The sequence below is a fragment of the Podarcis raffonei genome, chromosome Z (assembly GCF_027172205.1).
Source record: "Podarcis raffonei isolate rPodRaf1 chromosome Z, rPodRaf1.pri, whole genome shotgun sequence".
Taxonomy (NCBI): Eukaryota; Metazoa; Chordata; class Lepidosauria; order Squamata; family Lacertidae; genus Podarcis; species Podarcis raffonei.
The window spans coordinates 4,517,825-4,542,172 of record NC_070621.1 but is presented as its reverse complement, the minus strand read 5'-3'; the positions used below and the strand labels follow the sequence as shown (position 1 = coordinate 4,542,172).

At 48.0% G+C, this 24,348-nt stretch overlaps 1 protein-coding gene across 4 annotated transcripts in view; it reads left to right on the top strand.

Annotated features, from left to right (window-relative positions):
• Nucleotides 1-773: 773 nt before the first annotated feature.
• AK1 (adenylate kinase 1) overlaps nucleotides 774-24,348 on the top strand; it is a 54,553-nt gene continuing 30,978 nt past the window's right edge. The window contains exons 1-8 of one of the 4 annotated variants that reach the window (XM_053374016.1): nucleotides 774-914; nucleotides 8,094-8,259; nucleotides 8,919-9,080; nucleotides 11,516-11,688; nucleotides 12,846-12,959; nucleotides 13,206-13,397; nucleotides 15,870-15,960; nucleotides 18,797-18,876. In XM_053374016.1, coding sequence (XP_053229991.1) covers nucleotides 852-914; nucleotides 8,094-8,259; nucleotides 8,919-9,080; nucleotides 11,516-11,688; nucleotides 12,846-12,959; nucleotides 13,206-13,397; nucleotides 15,870-15,960; nucleotides 18,797-18,876 — 1,041 coding nt within the window. In that variant the 5' untranslated portion in view covers nucleotides 774-851. Of the gene's footprint in view, nucleotides 915-8,093; nucleotides 8,284-8,918; nucleotides 9,081-11,515; nucleotides 11,689-12,845; nucleotides 12,960-13,205; nucleotides 13,398-15,869; nucleotides 15,961-18,796; nucleotides 18,877-21,625; nucleotides 21,754-22,185; nucleotides 22,208-24,348 lie in introns of those variants that run through there. The other 3 variants (XM_053374015.1, XM_053374018.1, XM_053374019.1) reach the window with 3 other exon arrangements.

Below are 24,348 nucleotides of genomic sequence, written 5' to 3'. Positions count from 1 at the left end.
GCCTGGGAACCAATTAGCAGTCAGTACAATTGGGCCAGCATCAGGGTTATATGCTCAAGCCATTCTGCCCTGGTGAGCGGCCACTGAGTTCTGCACCAGCTGAAGTTTCCGAACCATCTTCAGAGGCAGTCTTACATAAAGCATTGCAGTAATCTAATTTAGGAGTTACCAGAGCATAGATGAAAGTAGACTGTCCCTGTCAAGGTAAGGGTGCACCTGGGCCACCAGCAGAAGCTGATGGAAAGCAGGCCACGTTGGGGAGGCCACCTGAGATCCTGGAGTACCATGGGCATAGCCAGGATTTTTTTTGGAGGGGGCAGGCCTTTTGTTGTTGGGGGGAGGGCAGAACCTCAGTTTGCTATGGCTACGTCCATGAGTACCACCGCTAAGCGACATACCTGCTCCTTCAGACAGAGTGTAACGCCATCGAGAGCAGGCCACCTCACAGCCTATCCAGATGAAACCAAACGCATCCTTGCCTTCTCTTAGCAGCATCATCATCAGCACACCCACCTAGCCTTTGGCTTCCCTAGACGCTGCAATAGTTTGCCCCCCGCCCTGGCGCGTCCCACTCTGTCTGCCCTCCCACCCTCGGGGGATTCCACCAAGGACCAGGCGCTGTTCCAGCGCCATCTGCTCGACGGCGCGCGCGCTGCGCAGCCTCCTGCCTCCAGTCCCCGGGCGGAGGAGTGGCCGCTCATCGCCGCAGCAAGTAGACCCGGTTGGAGGAGGAAGAAGGCGGGAGGGAGGGAAAAGAGGCAGCGGCTGGCTGGACGGACGGACGGACCCACGAACAGGGTGGCTGTTGCTTGTCGCCGGCGCCTGCCCAGCTCAGAGAGACTGCCATCGCCATGAGCGAAACAGCCGACGCCCGCGACTACGTCTCCCGCCGGGAGATCCCGCAGCTTTTTGAGGTGAGCCAGCCACTTGGATCACCTGTGCGCTCCTTCTCTGCTGGTCTCCTTTCGGGGTGGCGTTCCCGGGGTAGCCTTGCCACCTGTTTGCCATGTGCGCGGTCGCAGCTGAAGAAGAGCGCGTCCACCACCTCCTCCTCTGAGCATGCACAAAACGCCCCTTTGCCTCGTGGTCGGGACAGGAGGGAGGCGGGCGGGCAGCTCGCCCGGTTCTCCGCTGATTTGAACGCCAGGGCTGGGTCCCCTGGAATCTGGCCACAAAAGGTAGACCTGTCGGGGGCTCAACTGAAGGCAGTGTTCAGGAAGGCTTGTTTCCGCTCCCTGACAAATGATAGCCCCCAAATTAAGTCCCCGCTGGCGAGTTAAAAATTGGGTGGGAAGATTGTGCCCCATAAGCATGTCCAGAGCAACTCATGCCTCATGTTAGCCGTCATCCCTGTTTTGTAATGGGCTAAGATCTGGGAAAGTAGAGTTCAAATCTTTTCTTGGCCAGCCATGAAACTTCCAGAGTGAGCTTTTGCCAGTCGCAGCCTCTCAGCCTATCCTACCCACAGCATAGCTGTCAACTTTCCCCTTTTCTTGCGAGGAATCCTATTCGGAATAAGGGAATTTCCCTTAGAGAAAGGGAAACGTTGGCAGCTATGCCCCACAGGGAGGTTGTTGTGACAATAAAATGGGGAGGTTGGTAACCACGTAAACCACCCTGAGGTCCTGGGAGGGGTGGGGGATATAAATGTAATAAATAAAAAGACCCAGGAGTGATGTGTCCCATGTATTAATATGAAGAACAAGCAAGTATCTTAGCATGTGCCAAGTGCTAACGCTCCACCATGCATTTGAGGTTACAACACGGCGGCTTCTGGGTCAAGAGAACCTAGCGTGAGTCACTTCTGAGAAATCATTGAGCAGCATGGAAAATTCCCTTTGGCAGAGGAGAGTGAGGGATAATGCCCCACCCCCATGCCCTCAGGTGTTTGTTTCTTGACCACCTTTGCATGGAGAAGAAATGTGCCTGCTTGATGCCTGGACAGCTTAGCAACCTAGCTGGCATTAACCTGTATTGATTGCTAAATGAATTGACTCAATTATTGCCCTCTTGAAAGGGAGCCTATGTGATCAAGCTGTTAAGCTGCCATCATTGTGAGAGCCAGGGAGCTGTTTTTAATAAACAAGACACAAATCAACGTCCAGAGGGAAGTATCTTTGTTGTGAGGAACTTTCTCCATATGGCTGGTTTTGCATTTGGCTCCTTGTCACAGTCAATCAGGTCCCCGCAGAGCCAGTAATTAAAGAGGAAATGTGAGGCTCCAATCCAAAACACAATTCCCAGGGGTGTAAGCACAGCTGAGGAACTTACAGAATGCTTTTCTTATACAGTGGTACCTGTACATACACTTCAGGATACAGACTCCACTAACCCAGAAATAAGAACTTTGCTTCAGGATGAGAACAGAAATTGTGCTCCGGCGGTGCGGCAGCAGCGGGAGGCCCCATTAGCTAAATTGGTGCTTCAGGTTAAGAACAGTTTCAGGTTAAGAACGGACCTCCAGAACGAATTAAGTACTTAACCCGAGGTACCACCATATGTGTTGACTTGCACAAGTGCTCGTGCCCCATAAAAAAAATTCCCATAGCATTTAATAGGGAAAGACATTAGCTTTGCATGCAGGAGGTCCAAAGTTTAACCCCTGGCATCTCCAGGTAGGGCAGGGGAAAACCTTTGTCTCAAGTCCTTTTGACTTCAAAGGGGCTTACTCTCAGGTATAGGACTGCAGCCTTGCTTATTGTGGCTAGCAGCCACTGACAAATCCCATTCTGCAAATGTATCAAATCCCCTTGTGAAGCCGCAAGCCAATTCACATCCTGGGGCAACAGATTTTACAATGCAGGATTGGTGCCAGCATATTGCTCTGCTTTCCTTTGGACCACCTCAGTGAAGCCAAGAGGAAGGTCTTGCCATCTGGGTCTTGCCTAAGTCCACACACACTGCCCAGGGAGGCCACTTTAGTGCTGCCAACACAGTGGCTTGACTTCACTTGGAGGCACACTCCATTGTCTCTCACGACAGACGGATGACGACAACAACAGCAACAACAACAATGGGGAACTTTTTCTCAATCTGAGGGCCTTGTTGTCTTCTTCTGATGGGTAGAGGGCACAGGCCAGTGGTGGAAGGGCCAGAGACAAGAGTTGGCAGAGCAAGGAATGTAAATATTATGTTAGTCTGGTAGGCTTCTTTTCACACAATCTCACAACCAGGGGCGTAGGAAGGGGTGTGCTGGGTGTGTGGTCCGCCCCGGGTGTCATGCCTAAGGGGGTGACAAAATGGCACACCACGGGGGGGCACTTACTGCGGGGCCTGACCTGCAGTGTGCCCGAGCCACGCGTCTCTCCTGCGAGTGACACGGTGACTTGGGCCCCCGTGCTGCCCAAAATGGCAGCGTGGGGCTTGCATCCGCCAGGTGGACTCTGTGGGCGGGTCGCCACCCCACCCCCATAGGCAGATCGCCCCGCCCTCACCTCCCTGGGTTACGGAGCAGCTAGCTACACCCCTGTTCACAGCACCCTGCTCTGCCAGACATCCAGGCAAGCATTCAACAACACCTAAGAGGGAGCAGTCATGAGTATGGCTGGGGAGAGTCTGTAGCATGGGGGATATCTCCAGGGCCAAGCAAAAAGACTTTGGCCCCTGGATCTCAGGTTCCCTCCTCCAATGCCCCTGTTATAATGGATGATATGATGATGTGTCCCCCTTTCCACTGCTCTGTAGTAATTTAAGGTGTGTTTACACCATTGTAGCATCCCAACACAGTAACTGTCTCCATGGCTAAGCCCTGGATTCCTCTTTCCCAGACACACCTCTTACCAGAGCATACAGAGTGAGGGACGGGACCATTTTATTCTGAGGCAAGGGTGAGGAACCTTTTTTCTGTAGAGGACTACATTCCCATCCACCCCTGCAGGGGTAAAACAGCAAAAGGAACCATAAGTTTTTGGCTCCGTTTTTGTTTCCACATTAATTAGTCTGTGTCATTTATTTTTTTTAAACATAATGCTGTAATTTATTATTATGTATTCTATTTTTTTAAAATAATATTTTATTAAGTTTAACAATAGAAAAGTAGAACAATAAAAACACAAAGAAAATATAAAACACAACAATACAAACTTTCACGATACATAAAATACAAACATTTAACAAGAAAACAAAAAAAGACAATCAACACTCAAAAAGTAGAATAAGAAAAACACAAATCACTCTTTTCCAATTATTCATCTTCAATTAACTTATTTTCCTGACTTCCTCACGCCTCCCTTTTTTATATCCCTTTTTAACAATTAGTTCAGCAAATTCGTATCCTACTACTTTGTCCTTATATATTTTACCTCCCAAATTTCAAATTTCTATCTCTTATTACTAGAACCCCTTCATTTTAATTCAATGTCATCAGCATTCATACATTTTACAATACTTCTGTAAATAAGTTTTAAATTTCCTCCAATCTTCTTCCACCAACTCTTCTCCCTGGTCTCGGATTCTGCCAGTCATTAGTCTGTGTCATTTAAATAAGCTACATACATTCATATTTCAATACGGCTTGGAACATGTACTTAAATGCAACTTCCGTCATTAATTATGGGTTGCAGAATGTATTTAAATGCATGTTAAATACATTTAATGTGGGACAGTGGTTAAGAGTGTCACACTAGGACCTGGGAGAGACCAGGGTTTGAACACCCACTTGGCCATGAAGCTCACTGGGTAGAATCATGGGCAAGTCACTGCCTTTCAACCTAACCTACCTCACAGGGTTGTTGTAGGGTTTAAATGATGAGGGGGAGCACCATGTATGCCACCTTGAGCTCCTAGGAGAAAACATGGGACATAAATGCAATAAAATAATAATAACTAAAAATATTTTATCATAAGACGTAGTTTTAATTTCAAGTTGGTTCAAGATGATAAACATCAGATACAGTAGAGGCTTTGGTAATACAGCGCCCTGAGCAAGGACAAAATTTGGCACCCCCCCAAAAAAAATATTTCCTTTCTCCCCACAATAATTTATTTTGGTACTGTTACTTTTTTAATGGACATCCTTGGTAGATACCCATATAAATAGAGGTGGTATTATTATTATTATTAATAGGAGTATCAGCTTCATTTTGTGCCCCCTCAGCTTCACACCCTGTGCAAGAGAACCATCCAGCACCTCCAGCGCTGACATAGGGTTAGCAAGACAGCCCCAGCAGAGAAAAAACACAGTATGTGTGGACCTAGACTGTGCCATTTATTTATTTATTTATTTATTTATTTATTTATTTATTATTTATTTATTTATTTATATTCCAGTACATGCATTTATAAATGTAATTTATCCTTAAAAAAGAAAGAAAGGTATATTGGTACCTCTCCCCCCCTTTTTTTGGCACTGAAATCAGCATTGCAAAATCTGCAGAAGTGGGAAATCCAAAGGATAAGTATACTCCAATCTTCAATCTGTGAATTAGGCTGCAACCCAAACTCCATCCACAGATTTGTATGACTTTATGGAGCGGCCGGGCTGCTGCCACATCCGCAGGCACATGGTGGCTGTGGCAGAAGTGGGGAAACACAGGGATCGGGTCTTGATCAGGCCCAGCGCCGTCACACAGCAATGGTGGGGCCAACTCAGGATCCAATGGATCCCCTTGGGGGCTTCCACTGGCCACTGCTGGGGAGAATCCTGCCTGTTTGGTATGCAGATGGGGAACCCTGCACTCACTGTGGCCTCACCCCATCAGTAGCAGCTGGTGGGAGGCCTGCTTAGCTGGCACAGCTGGGAGGGGGAACACTACGGGTGTGTTGGATTGCCCTGTTCATTTGGAACATGCACATTGGGTCAGTTTGTTTACAAATGTATATGCAATTGTCCACTATTCCTACCTGCACACATGTTTTGGAATCATAAATCTACAGCCTTGATTTTGATTTTTAAAGATTTTTTTTTGAATGACCAGTTGCAACTCACTTCAGTTCATTTCAAAGAATCACAACCTCCACAAATAATAGTAATAATAGTAATAATAGTAATAATAGTAATAATAGTAATAATAATAATAATAATAATAATAATAATAATAATAATAATATATTATTTATATTATTTATACCCCTCCCATCTGGCTGGGCTTCCCCAGCCACTCTGGGCGACTTTCAACAAAATATTAAAATACAGTAATGCATCAAACATTAAAAGCTTCCCTAAACAGGGCTGCCTTCAGATGTCATCTAAAAGTCTGGTAGTTGTTCTTCTCTTTGACATCTGGTTGGAGGGTGTTCCCCAGGGTGGGTGCCACTACCGAGAAGGCCCTCTGCCTGGTTCCCTGTAACTTGGCTTCTCGCAGTGAGGGAACTGCCAGAAGGCCCTCGGCGCTGGACCTCAGTGTCCGGGTAGAATGATGGGGGTGGAGACGCTCCTTCAGGTATACTGGACCGAGGCTGTTTAGGGCTTTATCTGTTGTTGCAGTGCAATGCAGAATACATCTAATTAAAGAGAATTGGAAAACATTGTCCTGCCCACTTTTGCCCTCTACTGGCATGTCGCCTTTGGAAGGTTGCGTGGAAGGGAACATCAGCATGGTGCTCTCTGAGTGTGGTTGGACTCCAGCTCCCATCAGCCCCAGCTACTATGGCCAGAGGTCAGGAATGGTGGGAGCTGGAAGCCTGCAGCATCTGGAGGGCACCAGGTTGGAGGCCCTGATGTGCACCATTCTGAGCTCATGGTGGGGCCAGAGGCACAAGTGGGAGGAGCAATGGAGGTGACCCTTATGGCAGAGCCTCCATTCCAGCTACGCTAAAGTCAGAATCATAGAACTGTAGAGCTGGAAGAGACTATGAGGGTCATCTAGACCAACCCCCTGCAATGCAGGAATCTTTTGTCCAACATGGGGCTCAAACCCAAACTCCTGAGATTGTGCGTCTCAGGCTCTGCCAACTGGGCTACCCCAGCTCAGAGGTTTCTGCACACACCTCTCTCCACCCAGAAAAGCCTAGAGGCATTACCACAATTCAAGGACAATTTCCAGCCGGACAAAAGCGCTTGAGGAGAGCGCCAATGAGAAGGGTGGTCTGAGGAGAGTTCTGAGAGCCACACAGAGGGTGGGCCACATCTGGGCTCAAAGAAGTCTCTGTCCCTGGTGCTCATGAATATCCAAACAAGCTGACAGTTTTCTGTAGAAAACTAGTTGCTCCTAGAGATAACAGACCTGAAAATAATCTATTCTCCTGTTTTTGCCCCCCTCCCTCCGCCGGAGTTTCCAGTTTCTATTGAGCCGAAATCTGTTGGTGTCACATTTGCAAATGATTCCCAACCCAATATTAGCAGTTTTACAGTGGGCATGGTGGGCCAATTGGTGCTAAAGAAGGATAGAACTTTCTCTATGTATGCTACAACAGCAGCAAGGATACTTATAGCAAAGTACTGGAAGACACAGGAACTACCCACTCTGGAAGAATGGCAGATGAAGATGATTGACTATATGGGATTGGCAGAAATGACTGGCAGAATCCGTGACCAGGGAGAAGAGTCGGCGGAAGAAGACTGGAGGAAATTTAAAGACTATTTACAGAAATATTGCAAAATTAATGAATGTTAGAATGATGTCGGATAGAAATTAAGTGGTTTCCAGCTGTATGATTTAAGAGAACTTGGGGGGAAAAGGGTTTAGAAATAGGTTAAAATTTATTGATAAGGATTTGCTGAACTAATATTTGGAATTGGAATACAAAAAAGGGAGTTATGAGGAGGTCGGGGAAATATGTTAATGAAAATAAGCATTGCAAATTATGTGTTTTTAATTATCTTTTATTCTTGTATTTTTGCTATTTCTTTTTTCTTTTTGATTCTCTTTTTGTATTAATATTGAAAACTTTAATAAATACCTTTTTAAAAAAAAGTAATTGTGACTTTCTCATTTGCTTCACCTGCTTGAGCCAGGTGAATGTGATGTGTGAGTGACTGGCCAGCTAGTGCTACTCGCCCCTGGGCCATAACTTTCTGCTATGACTTGGAGCTGGTGAGGTCAAAACATAGATCTGGGAAGAGCATTGAGACTTGGCCATGTACTCCCCCACCCCTTCTGAAATACAGATAATTTTAACCTGTGCTTTCCTCCCCCACTTCTGCTTCTCCACAGAGCATGTTAACGGGCCTCATGTACTACCGACCAGAAGACCCAGTTAGTTATCTGGAGCACTGCTTGCAGAAAGTCCGGGAGCTGGGTGGACCCAAGATGGTGCAATGGGATACATTCATCACTCAGGAACGACGGGCCATGCACAGCAATGGCAGCAGTGGGCAAGGCAAGAAAACCTTCTTCTGCACAGGTTTGGATGCCCCCTATTGAACGGCATGTTTAAGAGCTTAGGTCAGAAGTCACCAACCTTTGTGGGCACATTTGAATTTTTGATGAGTGCTGTGGGTGCCACCCTGAATTGGTGTTTCTTTCCCCTTTCCCTGGATCCTCCTACTGAAGGGGAAGGAAGAAGGTGCAGGTGTGCTTTCTCTCTCTCAATCTCTCTTTGCTTCTCTAAAGCATCCAGCAAAAAGTCTGATCCAGTAGGATTTATCTGAGCCTTAAACAGGAACACAGCAAGCTGCCTTATGCAGAGTTGGACCAATGGTCCATTTAATCTGCACTGATGGGCAGTGGCTCTCCAGGACCTCATAGGAGATCTTTCTCAACCGTACCTGGAAATGCCAGTGGGGACTGAACCTGGGACTTTGTATGCAAACCGTGTGTTCTACCACTGAGTTGTGGCCCTTTTCGTATAAAGCTGGAGGAAGTGGAAAAGAGCATCTCTTGCAACTTCATCCAACTTCAACAGTGGCTGGGGGTAGAATTCAGAGGCTGCATGGGCACCTGGGTGAGGCACCTCAAGGACACCATCGAACCCATGGATTCCATGTTGGCAACCTCTGTAATTTGCAATGACATTCTGATTTATTTTTATCCTTGCAGGACTAGGCTTGGCACCATACAACCAGTACCAGCACCTACCACCCATTGAAAGCCAGTTCTCCATTGAGAGTGACTCGGATATGACAGAATTCACAGGCCTGATCCAAGAATATGATGTATTTGTCCCTGGTCAACCTCGTCCTAAGATCATATTTGTAATAGGTGAGAAGTTAACTGGGATGAGGAAGAACGGTTCTTCGGTGGGAAGAGGGGCAAATGCTTGCTTGGAGACTTGGGTAAATTCTTTTATCTACTTGCACTGGTGTGCTTTTGATCTGCTACATTGGCAGAAACTCAGACAGAGCAATGGGAGTTCACCACTGTCAAGCAGATTTGAACCGACGACCTTCTGATCGGCAAGCCCAAGAGGCTCAGTGGTTTAGACCACAGTGCCACCCGTGTCCCTAATGGACTGTACCGCCACAGGGTAGAAGGAGAGGAGTGTGTATATGTGTGTGTGTGTGTGTGTGTGTGTGTGTGTATGGTGGGAACAATCATTAATATGCAGATGATACCCAGCTCTACCTCTCTTTTAAATCAGAACCAGTGAGGGCAGTGAAGGTCCTGTGTGAGTGTTTGGAGGCGGTTGGAGGATGGATGGCGGCTAACAGATTGAGGTTGAATCCTGACAAGACAGAAGTACTGTTCTTGGGGGCAGGGGGTGGGCTGGTGTGGAGGACTCAAGGGAAGTAAGATCAAGGGAAGTAATAGTGCCACTGTATTCTGCTCTGGTCAGACCTCACCTGGAGTACTGTGTCCAGTTCTGGGCACCACAGTTCAAGAAGGACATTGACAAACTGGAACGTGTCCAGAGGAGGGCAACCAAAATGGTCAAAGGCCTGGAAACGATGCCTTATGAGGAACGGCTAAGGGAGCTGGGCATGTTTAGCCTGGAGAAGAGGAGGTTAAGGGGTGATATGATAGCCATGTTCAAATATATAAAAGGATGTCACATAGAGGAGGGAGAAAGGTTGTTTTCTGCTGCTCCAGAGAAGCGGACACGGAGCAATGGATCCAAACTACAAGAAAGAAGATTCCACCTAAACATTAGGAAGAACTTCCTGACAGTAAGAGCTGTTCGACAGTGGAATTTGCTGCCAAGGAGTGTGGTGGAGTCTCCTTCTTTGGAGGTCTTTAAGCAGAGGCTTGACAACCATATGTCAGGAGTGCTCTGATGGTGTTTCCTGCTTGGCAGGGGGTTGGACTCGATGGCCCTTGTGGTCTCTTCCAACTCTATGATTCTATGATTCTATGATTCTATGATTCTATGACTCCCTGGTCCTGAATGTAACTGTGCCTCTGAAGGACCAGGTGTGCAGCCTGAGAGTCATTTTGGACTCACAGCTGTCCATGGAGGTGCAGGTCAATTCTGTGTCCAGGGCAGCTGTCTACCAGCTCCATTTGGTACACAGCCTGAGACCCTACCTGCCTGTGGACTGTCTTGCCAGAGTGGTGCATGCTCTGGTTATCTCCCACTTGGACTACTGCCATGCGCTCTACGTGGGGCTACCTTTGAAGGTGACCCGGAAACTGCAAATAATCCAGAATGCGGTAGCTAGACTGGTGACTGGGAGTGGCCGCCGGGACCATATAACACCGGTCTGAGAGACCTGCATTGACTCCCAGTAAGTTTCCGAGCACAATTCAAAGTGTTGGTGCTGACCTTTAAAGCCCTAAATGGCCTCGGTCCTGTATACCTGAAGGAGTGTCTCCACCCCCATCTTTCATCCCAAACAGCTCCATCTCCGAGGGCCTTCAGGCGGTTCCCTCACTGCGAGACATGAGGTTACAGGGAACCAGGCAGAGGGCCTTCTCAGTAATGGCGTCTGCCCTGTGGAACGCCCTCCCATCAGATGTCAAGGAAATAAGCAACTATCCTACTTTAAAAAGACATCTGAAGGCAGCCCTGTTTAGGGAAGTTTTTAATGTTTAATGCTGTATTGTGTTTTTAAGATTTGATTGGGAGCCGCCCAGAGTGGCTTGGGAAACCCAGTCAGATGGGTGGGGTATAAATAATAAATATTATTATTATTATTATTATTATTATTATTATTATTATTTCTCTAGAGCAGCCTTCTCCAATGTTGGATCTCCAAATGTTGTTGCACCACGTACCTCATCCTCCTCAGCCAGCATTGCTAGAGATTAGGAGTGTTGGAAGTTATAGTCCAACAACAAATAAGGACCCAGAGTTGGGGAAGTCTATTCTAAAGCTTAGACCCATTTGTGGTTATTTTGGTGCACTTGATCAATTTCTTGGCTGCCCTGCAAGACCTGCCTTGTAGGCCTTTTTCCACCTGGCCTGGGGGGGGTGTGTCATTTTGGCCCTGACTGACTCCAGCTGCAAAAGCTGCGGTTGCTGAACAGGCTCATGGTCTGGGTTATTGCTTAGGGGGATATGTTTTTGTTTTGTTTTTTGCTGCTGTTACTGATTTTACTTTCTGTATATTTATTTTTAGATCTCATGTGGATATGGTTCCATTTGGTTGTGTACTTTGTGATGTGTTTTGCTTGTTATTGTTTATGGTTACAGCACCTGAAAAGGTTCTCTACTCCTTGCTCTACATGCATTGCTCAGCTGTCTTTTTGGATTGCAGGGGGCCCTGGGAGTGGGAAGGGGACTCAGAGCAATAGGATTGCCTCCCATTTTGGATTCACCTGCATCTCCGTTGGTGAGATCCTGCGCAAGCAGATGATTCATCATGCCAACAGCGACAGGAAGTGGGAGCTGATCGCCAAGATCATCGCCAATGGGGAGCTGGCCCCACCGGTAAGAATGACTGGCTTTCAGAATTTTAGCAACCGATGTGGTTTCAAGACTTTCAGAGATCGATTCAAGTCACTGAAATGTATAGGATAAGCAGCTAACTAACAAGAAGACATACAAACTCACCGCAAGCAGATCAGGATGAATTCAGGATGAATGCTCATCACTGTATAATTGCCCCACAAATCACAAATCAGAACTAACACTGAAGTCAAGACCAGACATAAGTGTAAGCTTTCTATAAGCAAATTACTGTAGGATGAATCTTCTATAAGTTTTGGAAAGTGCTTTGTCCATCTAGTTGTCCATCTGTTCTTGAGATATCAATCACCAACTTGGCACGGGGGTTCCTGGGCTGGGGGGCAGCGATCTTCCTCGATGTTTAGATGCCAGCCACCATTCTGAATCAAGATGGTGGACCAAAATGTCATTTTGACATGACTAAGTCCATTTTTGGCATAGGTTTGGCCATAGGCACGAAGTCCCAGGGCCCTGGGTGCCATGGCTTCCACAAAGTGTGGCATGGCCACGTGTGCATGCTGCGGGGCTTGGGCACAGTACATCATCACGCCCCCGGCATGTGTGCGCTACTTCGCCATACCCCGCTACGTGCATGAGTGAAGTTGGCACACTGGGGATGTGATGATGTGGAGCACGTCCCCAGTGGTAATGCGTGGCCCCAGGCACCTGCAGTCACAAGCCGGCACCAGTAGGCTTGACTGTCTCTAAAGATAATAATTAAACTTGCTTGGAAGGGTGGAAGGGAAGATGGTGTCTTTTCCCTTTACCACCTCTTGTGAGAAAGAGGATTTTTTGGGGGTACAATTTATCTCCCTCCCATTGCAATTGCTGGAGCAGCAGCAGGAAAGGAAATGAGTGGATGAGGGAGAAGGAAGGGCTTTGGAGGTGAGAAGGCAGATTTGCATTCTTTTCTGGCTCAGATTAAAAACTTTAGTCTGTGTTGCTCAGTGTGTAATTGACTGGAACACTGGGAGTCACCGAGATTCATCTGTTTCCCAGCCAGGGCTTACAGAAACTTGGCAACTTCACCGTTTTAAAAAGGTGCTCACTTTTTGTTATTTCCCTGTTCATCTTGCTTACCCACTAGCAAGGAGCTGAGAGCCTCAGCCTTCCCAGTGATGCCTCTCTTTGCCTTTCAGGAAACAACAATTGAGGAGCTGAAGCAACAATTTATAAAGCAGCCAGATGCGAAAGGCTTTGTGGTGGATGGCTTCCCCCGAGACATTGGCCAGGTGTTAACGTTTGAGGAGCAGGTAGGAGACAACCCAGGCAGAGTGAAAGAAACTCTGGGAAAGCCATTGCCGTCATTGCAGAGGATACTGAGCTAGATGGACCAAAGTGGAGGAACATAGAGGAGAAAATGAAGAGAAGGGAAACATTGAGAAAAAGGATGAAACCAGTGTCAATTTGTAGTGCTCCAGACATACCCTGGGCAGCGAAGAGGGTGAGAGGATGGCCGCCATGTTTAAAGCCTGACACTTGTCTCCCTCCTCTGTCAGATCGGCTCCCCAGATCTTGTCGTCTTCCTGGCCTGCCCCAGCCAGAAGCTCCGGCAGAGGCTAGAGAAGCGTGCCCAGGAGCAAGGCCGCCTGGACGACAACCCCCATGCCATTGGGCGCAGGCTGGAGACATTCAAGCAGAATGTGCCCCTGATAGTGAAGTATTACCAGGAAAAGGGAACCATTGTCCGGGTAAGGACCTTCCTGAACTGAATTGGTTGGGATGCTCTAAGGCGTTGGGAAAGAGAATTTGCTTTCATCAGGACTGGAGACAGAGCAGAAATTAATTTCAGTTGGCATTTGAAGGCGAGCTGAACTAACTCACACTTTCTGAAGCAGTACACAAACTGCAGCACAGACATCCTTCAAAATTTGCACTTTTCTGAATTTTCCAATGCACTTCCTCCAGCCAAGTAATGCGTACAAAAATACATATACTAGTATAAAGCATGCATAAAATGCATATATTGATGGAAATAATGTACAAAATCCACTACACAAGGGAAGATTTCTTTGCAGAAATGTTTTATTAGAGAAAATAGCATACCAAAAAAAATATTCATTACATTTGTATACCATCCTTCATCCAAAGGTCACAGGTGATTCACAACATAAAAATACAAAACAAGAACACAAAATACATAATAAAACAAAAACAAGCCCAAAACATTCATTCTCCCCAAAACACATTTTGGAGGCCATGGAATTGGCCGAATGCTTGGTTATAGAGAAACATTCTTGCCTGGCACATAAAGATATGTAAAGAAGGTGCAAGCCAAACTTTGCTGAGCACAGCATTCCACAGACTGCAGAAAAGGCACCTTCTTATGTTGCCACCCTCTGGACCTCTCATGGAGGAGGCACACAAAGAAGGGCCTCAGAAGATGATCTCAGGGTCTGGGTAGGTTCCTTTGGAGAGAGGCGGTCCTTGAAGTAATTGTGATCCTGAGCCATTTAATGCTTTATAGGTCAAAACCAGCACTTTGAATTGGGCCTGGAAACTAAGTGGCAGTGAGTGCAGTTGGGCCAGGATTGGCATTATACGCCCAAAACATCTTGTCCTGGTGGACAACTTGGCTGCTGAAGTTTCTGAACCATCTTCATATGCAGCCCTACATACAACACATTGCAGTCATCTAGCCTAGAGGTTACCAGAGCATACGCAACAAGAGTTAGGCTATCCCTGTGCAGATGGGGGCGTAGCTGGGCCACCAGCCAAAGCTGATGGGAGGCACTCTGCACCCTGAGGCCACCTGACAGCAAAGGATCTAGGAGTATCCATTCCTTCAGAGAGAGTGTAACCCCATCAAGAGCAGGCGATCTCCCAGTCATCCTGTCTAGGGAACCACACACCAACAGTGCCTCAAGTCTTATCTGAATTGTGTGTCAGTCTGTTGACTCTCATCCAGTTCATTACCAAGGCAAGGCAAAGGCTGATGATGAAAAAGCTGCACTAAAAAGCTGATAAATTTTCATGGGGTTTTTCAAAACCATTGCAAACTGATGTGGAAACAGGGAGAACTGAAAAGGTTGGAAAAATGAGAAACTGAGAGGAGGCTTTTTCACATGTTATGATTTGTACAGTTTAGCTATTGTTTACATAGGGATATAGACTATTAAACTCTCTTGTGTAACCTGTGAACACCCACAGAGAAAGAGGGAGAGAGTAGGATGGGGGGGTAGAGTGAGGAGAGAAGCAGAAACAGGCTACAGATCTAAGAAGCAGCAATTCCTACTGTGTGCAAGAAATGGATGAATTTCTCTGCTTGGAAGAGGCATTTCCTCGAGACAGTAGGGAAGGTATCTTCTTAGATCATGGATAGGCACATCTGCAGCCCTCTAGATGTTATTGGACTCCCATCCACCCCTGCCACCATGGCCAATAGACAGGGATGATGGGAGATGTAGTCCAGCTCCATTGGAGGCCAGCCGCTGCGATCAAGGGTGGCATCACACATCTATGCCCTGTCAGAAGCCTAGACATACCGTATTTTTCCGTCTGCAAGTCACCCCCATGTATAAGACGCCCCCTATTTTTGGGGACTCAGATTTAAGAAAAGGGGGGATGTATCTGTGCATAAAGGTAAAGGTAGCCCTGCCCGTACGGGCCAGTCTTGACAGACTCTGGAGTTGTGCGCTCATCTCACTCAAGAGGCCGGGAGCCAGCGCTGTCTGCAGACACTTCCGGGTCACATGGCCAGCGTGACAAAGCTGCATCTGGCGAGCCAGAGCCACACACGGAAACGCCGTTTACCTTCCCGCCAGTAAGCGGTCCCTATTTATCTACTTGCATCTGGGGGTGCTTTCGAACTGCTAGGTTGGCAGGCGCTGGGACCGAGCAACGGGAGCGCACCCCGCCGCGGGGATTTGAACCGCCGACCATGCGATCAGCAAGTCCTAGGCACTGAGGTTTAACCCACAGCGCCACCCGCGTCCCTCTCTGTGCATAAGACACCCCCTAATTTTTGACATTATTTTTAAGGGGGAAAAACTAGTCTTATACATGGAAAAATATGGTATCTTTGGCCTGATCCCTTAAGGCACACCTCACTTCATCATGATGGGGGCCTCTCAAAATGAACACAGCAGGCCCTGCACTCCTCCTTTGTAACCAGCCTGAGAAATATTTAACAGCACCTCCCTCTCCCTGCTTTCTCTTTCCAGTTTGCTGCGGACAGAGAGGAGGAGGAGATTTTTGCAGACATTGGCTCCTGTGTTCAGCAGCGGCTGCACCTGGAAAGGATGGAGTTTCCAGGTGAGAGCAGGAGGGGACCTGTTTGCATCAGGGTGGGGGTCTGAAAGGTAAGGAGAACAGCACTCTGCCAAAAAAAAAGCTCAAGTCAAGCCTGTGATTGCATGGTTGCCTTAGGGGGCAGAGCTTCCTTCTATCCAGGGCTTGCCCCCCCCCCCGGATACTCCCAGGTGGGAGAGGTGCTTTCAAGAGGAGCCAGGACTAGAACCGGCAATCCTTGGCTCTCTGCGTACCTGTCGTGTCTGGTGAGCAATTATTATGGTGGCTTGGAGCCTCATCCCAGACAGTGAAGTATAACTCAGGGTCTGGAGTCATCACACTCACCCTGGCTGGTCATTAGTTGCCCAGGACTGGGAGGATTGAAAAGACTCCCAGTTTGGGACTTGGTGACTCTGGTGGTTGCTCAGCTTGGATCTGGCCCTGGACGTCACCTGTCTATGCCTCAGTCCTGGCAGCAGGAGCCCACAATTCTACAAAATGTTCTGCTGGCAAGGAAGGCAAGAATTGTAAACCTGCGGCTACAATTTGGAAAGCTGAATTTTCAATGGGAGAGTAGGTGCACAAACTCAATTGCCAGGAGAGGAAATAACAAAACTGAAGTGAAAGGGACCATTAGCCAAAATGCACCTTTGCTGCTCATGTGTTTGCTCCGTTCATTGATGAAGGCATAGGGAGTGATGGGGAGGCAAGAAGAGACGGGCCTAATTTTTTATATCGGAAGAGTAAAGGGTGAAAAAACCTCCCCTCCTGGATCAGAACGAAACTGAGTGCAAAGGAATAAAACAGGGAAGGTAGGTGAAAAGTGCCAGGGGCAATAGAGAAAAGTGATAGGAGAAAGAGATACACCTTAAGAGCCCGCTGGATGAGGCCAGTAACCCGTCTAGCCCAACATCCTCTTCTCACAGTGACCAAGCAGAGGCCTCAATGGGAAGCCTGCAAACAGGATCCGGCCACAAGAGCAAGTCTCCCCTCTTGCTGTTTCCAGCAGTTGGTGTTTGGGAGCATTGGTGCCTCTGCCTGTAATGATGATGATGATGATGATGATGATAATAGTGATAATAATAATATTTATTTATACCCCGCCCTCCCCAGCCAAGGCCGGGCTCAGGGCGGCTAACAATTAATAATAAAAACAAGTTGAATGAAAACAACTTAAAAACAAGATTAAAATACAACATTAAAATATTGAAAAATTAAAATATTAAAATGCAGCCTCATCTCAGGAGGAGAAAGGAAAAAGGAAAAAGAAAGAGGGGGAGGGAATCAAATTGACTCCAAGCCAAAGGCCAGGCGGAACAACTCTGTCTTACAGGCCCTGCGGAAAGAGATCAGATCCTGCAGGGCCCTGGTCTCATGAGACAGAGCGTTCCACCAGGCCGGAGCCAGTGTTGAAAAGGCCCTAGCTAATCTAACTTCCTTAGGGCCCGGGACCACTAGGGTGTTGCTATTTATGGACCTTGAGGCTCTCCATGGGGCATACCGGGAGAGGCCATCCTGTAGGTACGAGGGTCCTAGGCCATGAAAGGGCAGAGGCAGAGCTGTGGCCTTCAGCTGTAGCCTCCCCTCCATGCACCTAGGCAGGGCAGTCATGTCCATGAAATTAACAGAGAGATGCCTCTCATCACCTCTAGTTTGTCCCTGCGTTCTGGTGTGGGTAGGGGAGACAACATCATCAGAGAACCTGCAGGAGGGTGGGAGATGAGAGGAGATTGACCCTAACTTATAATCTCATCCCCACAATAACCTGGTGAGGTAGATTAGGCTGAGAGGCAGTGACTGGCCCAAGTTCATCCAATGAGCTTCATGACCACGTGAGGGATTTGAACCCTGGTCTCCCAGGTCCTGGGATGCGGGTGGCGCTGTGGGTTAAACCACAGAACCTAGGACTTGCCGATCAGAAGGTTGGCAGTTTGAATCCCTGCAACAGGGTGAGCTCCCGTTGCTTGGTCCCAGCTCCTGCCAACCTAGCAGTTCGAAATCACGTCAAAGTGCAAGAAGATAAATAGGTACCACTCTGGCAGGAAGGTAAACGGCGTTTCCGTGCACTGCTCTGGTTCGCCAGAAGCGGCTTAGTCATGCTGGCCACATGACCCGGAAGCTGTATACCGGCTCCCTCAGCCAATAAAGCGAGATGAGCGCCGCAACCCGAGTCGTCCACGACTAGACCTAATGGTCAGGGGTCCCTTTACCTTTTACCTCCCAGGTACCTCCCTTGTACATGGGCGTAGCCAGTAATTTTTTTGGGGGGGCAGAACCTCAGATTTGTACTGATTTGTATTGATTGGGGGGGCAACCACCCACCCCCTTGGCTACTGCCCATGCACTTGTAGGCTGAGAATGAGTTGATTTGCAGTGAGTAGGGAGTCTACTATAAATGTTTGCCTAATTTTACTCCAGCTGCAGAGTTTAGATATTTTCCTGGTCCTAAACACAGTGTCCGCTCTGGATGCCCGTTGCTGGGAATGGCAGCGGGGTTACGCTGCTGTGCTTCTGTGCCCTGCTTGCAGTTTTCCCCAGAGGAATTGGGTTGGCCATTTGGAATCAGGATGATGAACCAACAGAACCGTTGGCCTGATCCAACAGGGCTCTTCTCATGTGAAGCTTCAGGTTGCCTGGGGACAATGGTGGACAAATTTCAAGGACTAGCTGTACAAAGACCCATGTAGCTTCTTGCTTTCCAGTATCCCAAAACGATGGCAGCTGAGACCGAGGCTTGCTTTTTACCACCTGGGAGGATTCTGTCAGCACCCTGGTGTGTTGTGTTGCTCCCCCTGCCACCCACCGCCACATGGAACCTTCCAGGCATCTTTTGTTTCCTGTTTTCTGTCTCTTGATTCAGAGTCTCCACTGCTGGCGTCGCTGGACAATCTGTTTAGCCCCAGCCAAGACTCTCCGAAGGAAGAACAGAACTGGGGGCAGGTAAGGTTGCAGTAGTGGCATGTCATAGGCCTGGGCTCTTGGCAGAAAGCCTTCCAACTTGCTTCCAGAGCTGAGGCTGGACTGGAGCCCCACTTCCTCTTTTCTGGGTCAAAAACAGGAACGGGAAGGGGTGGGAAGCGGGACTTGACAACGGGAAAACAGCAGAGTCAGATGCCCAGGAGGTCAAAAACTGGCATTGGTCAACTACTGGCTGACAGTTAACCCCTGTCCATTAAGCAGAAAGTAAAGTACTGGATGCAACCAGAGGCTGCTTTTATTTTATTTTGCTTGGTTTGCTTGCTTGCAGGATTTATATACCACTTTTCAGGTGGACCTCGACAAAGTGGTTTACATAAGATTACTCTTATTTTGGGGAGGTGGGGGATGAGTTTCAAAAGAATGGGAAAGGCAACATGCTTGTTTAGAAAAAGCTGTTACTGCTGCTTCTCCCCTCAGGGCAAGATGGTCCTTCAAATGCCCCTGTGGAGCAGGGAGGGGGGCTGTATCCAGTGTTAGTCCTACTCAGAGTAGACCCATTTAATTTGCCAAAGTTAGCCATCCATCCATTTTGAGCAGGGGTTAACCCATTAGCCCATCTAGTTCACAGTTTTCCAGGGTTTCAGATGGGGGGCGTTCCCAGTCCCACCTGGAGGTGCCAAGGATTGAGGACCTTGGTGAAGTGTTGCCTGGTGATTGGTGCCTTTGCCCCATTGCTTCTTGAAACATTTCCCTGATCCTTTTTGTGTGGGGACCTGATTTACTATGCTCTCCTCTTCCATAAGACCCAGCTCCTATGAACACATATGGCTGCCTACATTGCACCCATTGGTCCATTTAGCCTCATACTACCTGCTTTGATAGCAGCAGCTTTCTGAGGTTTACCCCCAGCCTCACCTGGAAATGTCAGTATTTGAACCCCTGACCTTCGCCATGTGAAGAATAAACTCCTACCACTGAGCTACAGCCCTTTCCATCTTTCATCATCTGACCCCTGTTAAAGGTGTAGGGGGCTGATGGAAATCAATTTCAACCTCATTTGGAGGGCCCCAATTTACAAACTGTGTGGGGCAGCTTTGAGAGACTTGTGGCTCCCTGGACTGCAGCTCCCATCGTCCCTGACCATTGGTCATGCTGGCTGGGACCAGTAGGAGATGGAGTCCAACAATATCTGGAAGGCCATAGGTTTGCCATCCCTGCACTAGTACTATAGGAAGCTGCCTTTGAGGAGTTCATTTGTTCAGACAGCCTTTACCCAGACTGGCATCTTCCCAGGGTCCCAGAGACAGATGCATCTTCCTCCGTCCCTTCGCTACTCTGGGCTCACAACTGGGAAAAACAACAAATATTGCATGCAAAGCAGGGGCTCTACCTCTGACCCATGATATGTCTAGCCCAGGACATTGTGTGCTGATCAACAGTGGCTCTCTTTGCTAGCTCTGGTGTGTGAGATTTCCAGCCCCCACTCCAAACACGAGATGCTGGGGATTGAACTTGGGCCCTTCTGTATACAAAGCAGGTGTCCTGCTACAGAGATATGGCTCTTTTTCCTCCACCACCAGCAGTGTCTTCCCAGAAGTAGCCAGGCCACGTGCCCTTCACTCTTTTATTGACATTCCTTTACTTTCCATTATCCCTCACTCCTCTTAGCCCCATCCCCTGCATCTGCATAATGTAGTTTGGAAGGGCAAATCTGTCCATTTTGGTTTCTGGGTTGGATGGGAGAATCTGTTAACTCTGGTTTCTCATTTTTCCCAAACTTAATTCCAGTTCTCTGCATAAGTTTCTGTTGTTGTTTGTTTGTTTGTTTGTTTGTTTGTTTGTCTGAAAAAGACCTTTCCTCATTAGCATTTTGATGCTAATTTCTCCTATGATAAAGATTTCTGATCACAGTTTTGCAGACCATACATTTTTCATGCGCCTATTCCTCATATGCTTTCCCCCCCCAAGCTAAGATAAACCCATTTCTACACACTTTTACCCAGTTATATGAAGTTTTACGCAAATGACTTGGCAGTTGGAAAGCCACCTGTCAGTTACCTGACATCATAATGGCATCAGGCAACTGACAGGTGGGATGTTCCACTCACCTGTCAAAGTCAGCCCACGGAGGTCCGGACAGGTAGCAAAAAAGGCTCCCTTACCCATAACATAAAATAGTTATAAAGATTGTCAATAAAACCAAACAAATCGAAGTGTAAATAAAGATCCAGGATCTCTAGTGAACAGGATCTCAGACAGCATTCTTTTTTAAAAAAGACAACACCCCAAAGCCCAGATAGATATAATAACACATTAATTTGATAAAGGCTCCCCCCCCCCCACACCTTTCTTGTCATTGTGATGACATAGAAAACTCAGGGAGAGCTTCGCTTCCTTATCTGCTTATCCCTTTCGCTATCCTGCACCTTCTTGCGGTTTCCTTGCCACTCTTTTTGTGTGCCCCCCCCCATAGCTGTCAACTTCCAGATTTGAAAATAAGGGATCAGCAGCCTCGAAAATAAGGGATCAGCAGCCTCACCTGTCCTGGGGACAGTCTACGGGATATCTAACAATCCGGGATAGCAACGGGAAGTGGCGCTGGAATAAGGGAATTTCCCGCAAAAAAGGGGAAGGTTGACAGCTATGCCCCCCCCCATGATCCCCATAGCATTTCTATGCAGCTCAGGTCTCCGGGCATCGGGTGTCCTCCGTCGCCAACCGTGTCAGGCAGCGAGAGTGTCGTCCCCCCCGCTCCCAGCATGCCACGCGCCTGGCAGCCGTGTATATAGAGTGGTAAAAATAGCTGGATATCCCATGCAGGGGCAGGCTGCTGGCGAGAAAGAGCCCTCGTCTTCCTCGACCCCCCTTTCTTGTCCCCCTGCACCCCAGCGCTGAGAGGTACGTATGGATCTTTTGTTGGGGCAGGGCTTCTGGGGGGAAGGACACACCGCCACACACACGCAACCGCTTAATGCAGCCAGGATTAGCACGCTGCAATTCTTGTTTTTATTGTTTTCATTCATTGGGTGCCACCTGGCAGAACGAGGAAGCAGGATAGATATTTTCATTATGTTGCTCATGGTCTCTGTCGCCGTCGTAGTAAGGGATTCAGTAGAAAGGTGCAGCCCTGGCTTGGCCGCTAAGTCCCTTTTGCAGCTCAGTGTGCTTGCAGACAAGTAACAATGGAACAATGCAGTGCTGTGCGCTTTTCAGAATTTGATCCCTCTGGCTGGTTTGTCAGTCGTGCGTGTTGCTGTTGTGGTGGCGCTGGTGTGTGTAATACACACACCCATGTCTTGCTTGGGTTGTGCGTCTGGGATAATCAGGAATCTCCCCGGTTAATTCGCTCAAGGTCAGTGTTCCTTCCATCTTGCGTCGCTGGGTTATCCACCCCACCCCCCACACAGTCATGCCATTAAGAGAAATCTCAGTGTGTGTATGCGCTCCCCCCACATGGCCAGCCTCACACCTCCAGCCACAGGGAGATCCCTGTGAAAGGCACGTTTTTGTTTACCGGAGTCTGGCTGGAAATGTTGAATCGCTTTGCTAGTTGCTAAGAAACTTCGGGCTGGCGGGGGGGCGGCGGGGGAAAGCTGCTTATGTTTGCAGCTTATTGAAATGCTAGACTGAAAAGAGCCAGCAAGAGTGGGAGGAAAGAAAGTGGGGTGCTTTGCAAGCTGGGAACCTGCAGGAGAACATGAAATTTCTGTTTACATACCTAGAACAGGTATGTGGAGTTTTGCTGTTCAGGATGTGCAAATGCACTTGAGGTGTGCGTTTGTACAGGAAAGCTTGACTGGTTGCAATAAGCCAACAGGAGAGCAGTTGCTTTGCACGCAGAAGCTCCTGTCGTCTCCGGGTGAAAGGACAGGAGAAGGCTCCCTGGTCCAGGTCCTTGCAAAACAGCTGCCTCTTGGAGGATACCAAGATGGCAGAGGCTGGTCCATTAGGCTGAACAAGGTACTGCTCCATCAACCTCAGTCTGTTGTCAGCCACCTGCTTCCTTACTTACATCCTCATCGTTATTCAGCTGAGGGGGTAGCCCTGCCTGCCAGCTTCTTCCTTCTCAGAGTTGCTCCTTGTAGAACACAGCAGGGAGAATGGGAGCAAAACCAAAATTAGTTTGCTCCTCCAGCTATTGGATGTGGTACCACTTACTGTTGGCCTTGTCTTCTGCCCTACCGGCCCCAGTGCACACTAGTGGCAACCAGATGCTTCTGGGCTACATCACTCATCATCCCGGACCATCGACCATGGTGGGAGCTGGTGTTATCTTGTCAGTCCCCAGGATAGAGGGTGCTGGGGTGGGCAGACAAACAGCCTGAGCTGGTGTAGGGCTGCTCTCTGTGTCCATAATGTAGCTGAGTAGTAGAGCACCTGCTTTGCAGTTCCCATCATCTGCAGCTGGAAGGACCCAGGAGCAACAGGTGGAAAACCCTGCCCACCCCAGACCTTGGAGACCTGCTGCAAGTCAGAGTCCATAGTCAACGCTGCTTCCAGGATTAGGTGAACAAAGAGTTTGACCTTGGATATGGCAGCTGGCTATGGTTAAAGCTGCATCTAAGATAAACAAATAATAGCTTGAAAGAAGAAAAGTCCTGAATTGTTTTCTGATGGTGCGCTCATGTGTCGTAGCATCATGTTAGAAATATGCTTTCCTCCTGGGTGTGTGGAAAAAGGGAAGCTTTTAATGTTTAATAGACTATGGTATTTTAATATTGTGTTGGAAGCCGCCCAGAGTGGCTGGGGAAACCCAGCCAGATGGGCAGGGTATAAATAATAAATTATTATTATTATATTATTATTATTGCCACCTGTAGAGTGGTTGTTGTTTTAAAAATAGTGTGTGTGTACAAACACACACATATATATGCCTTTCATACAACTAAATTCCACTAAGTAGTCATGTCCATCAATTTCAGTGGGTCTCCTCCAAAGAGAACCAACTTTGGATCCAGCCATTTCAAATTAAGGTGCCAAAGGCTTGGCATGACAGGCTGTTGCAACCAAACCGAAACCTTTTGGGGAAAAGTGAGGAGCTAATGGTGAAACCCATTTCTGAGAAGGGGGGTGTGTGTGTGTAAAATTCCTGACTGCTGCACAAAATCCACCCAAGGCTGATTTAAGTTCATGAATCAAGGAAGAACTTCCTTGGCACAGCATTTTGTTCAGTGGTGGGCTGGCCCACTCTAGCCAGTCCATAGGAGTCAACTCCCAGGGGCCGAGAGGGCTTTGTCCCCGCCCCCTAAAATATTTGAGGGGGGCGGGGCCCTCCAAAGTCGATGGGTATTGCCATTCAAATGGCATGCGTACAACACATCATGTGATAGATTATACAGGGCAGGGCTTACCCCCCCCCCAATATTTTGTTCAATATTGGCACCTCTGAGCCAGTCTAAGATGATCTGGCTCTTTTGAAGCCTAAGGGCATCATCACCAAAGCCAAAGTGGGTGGAGCAACCAATATGACTCTTAAACTTTGTACTGTAGGCT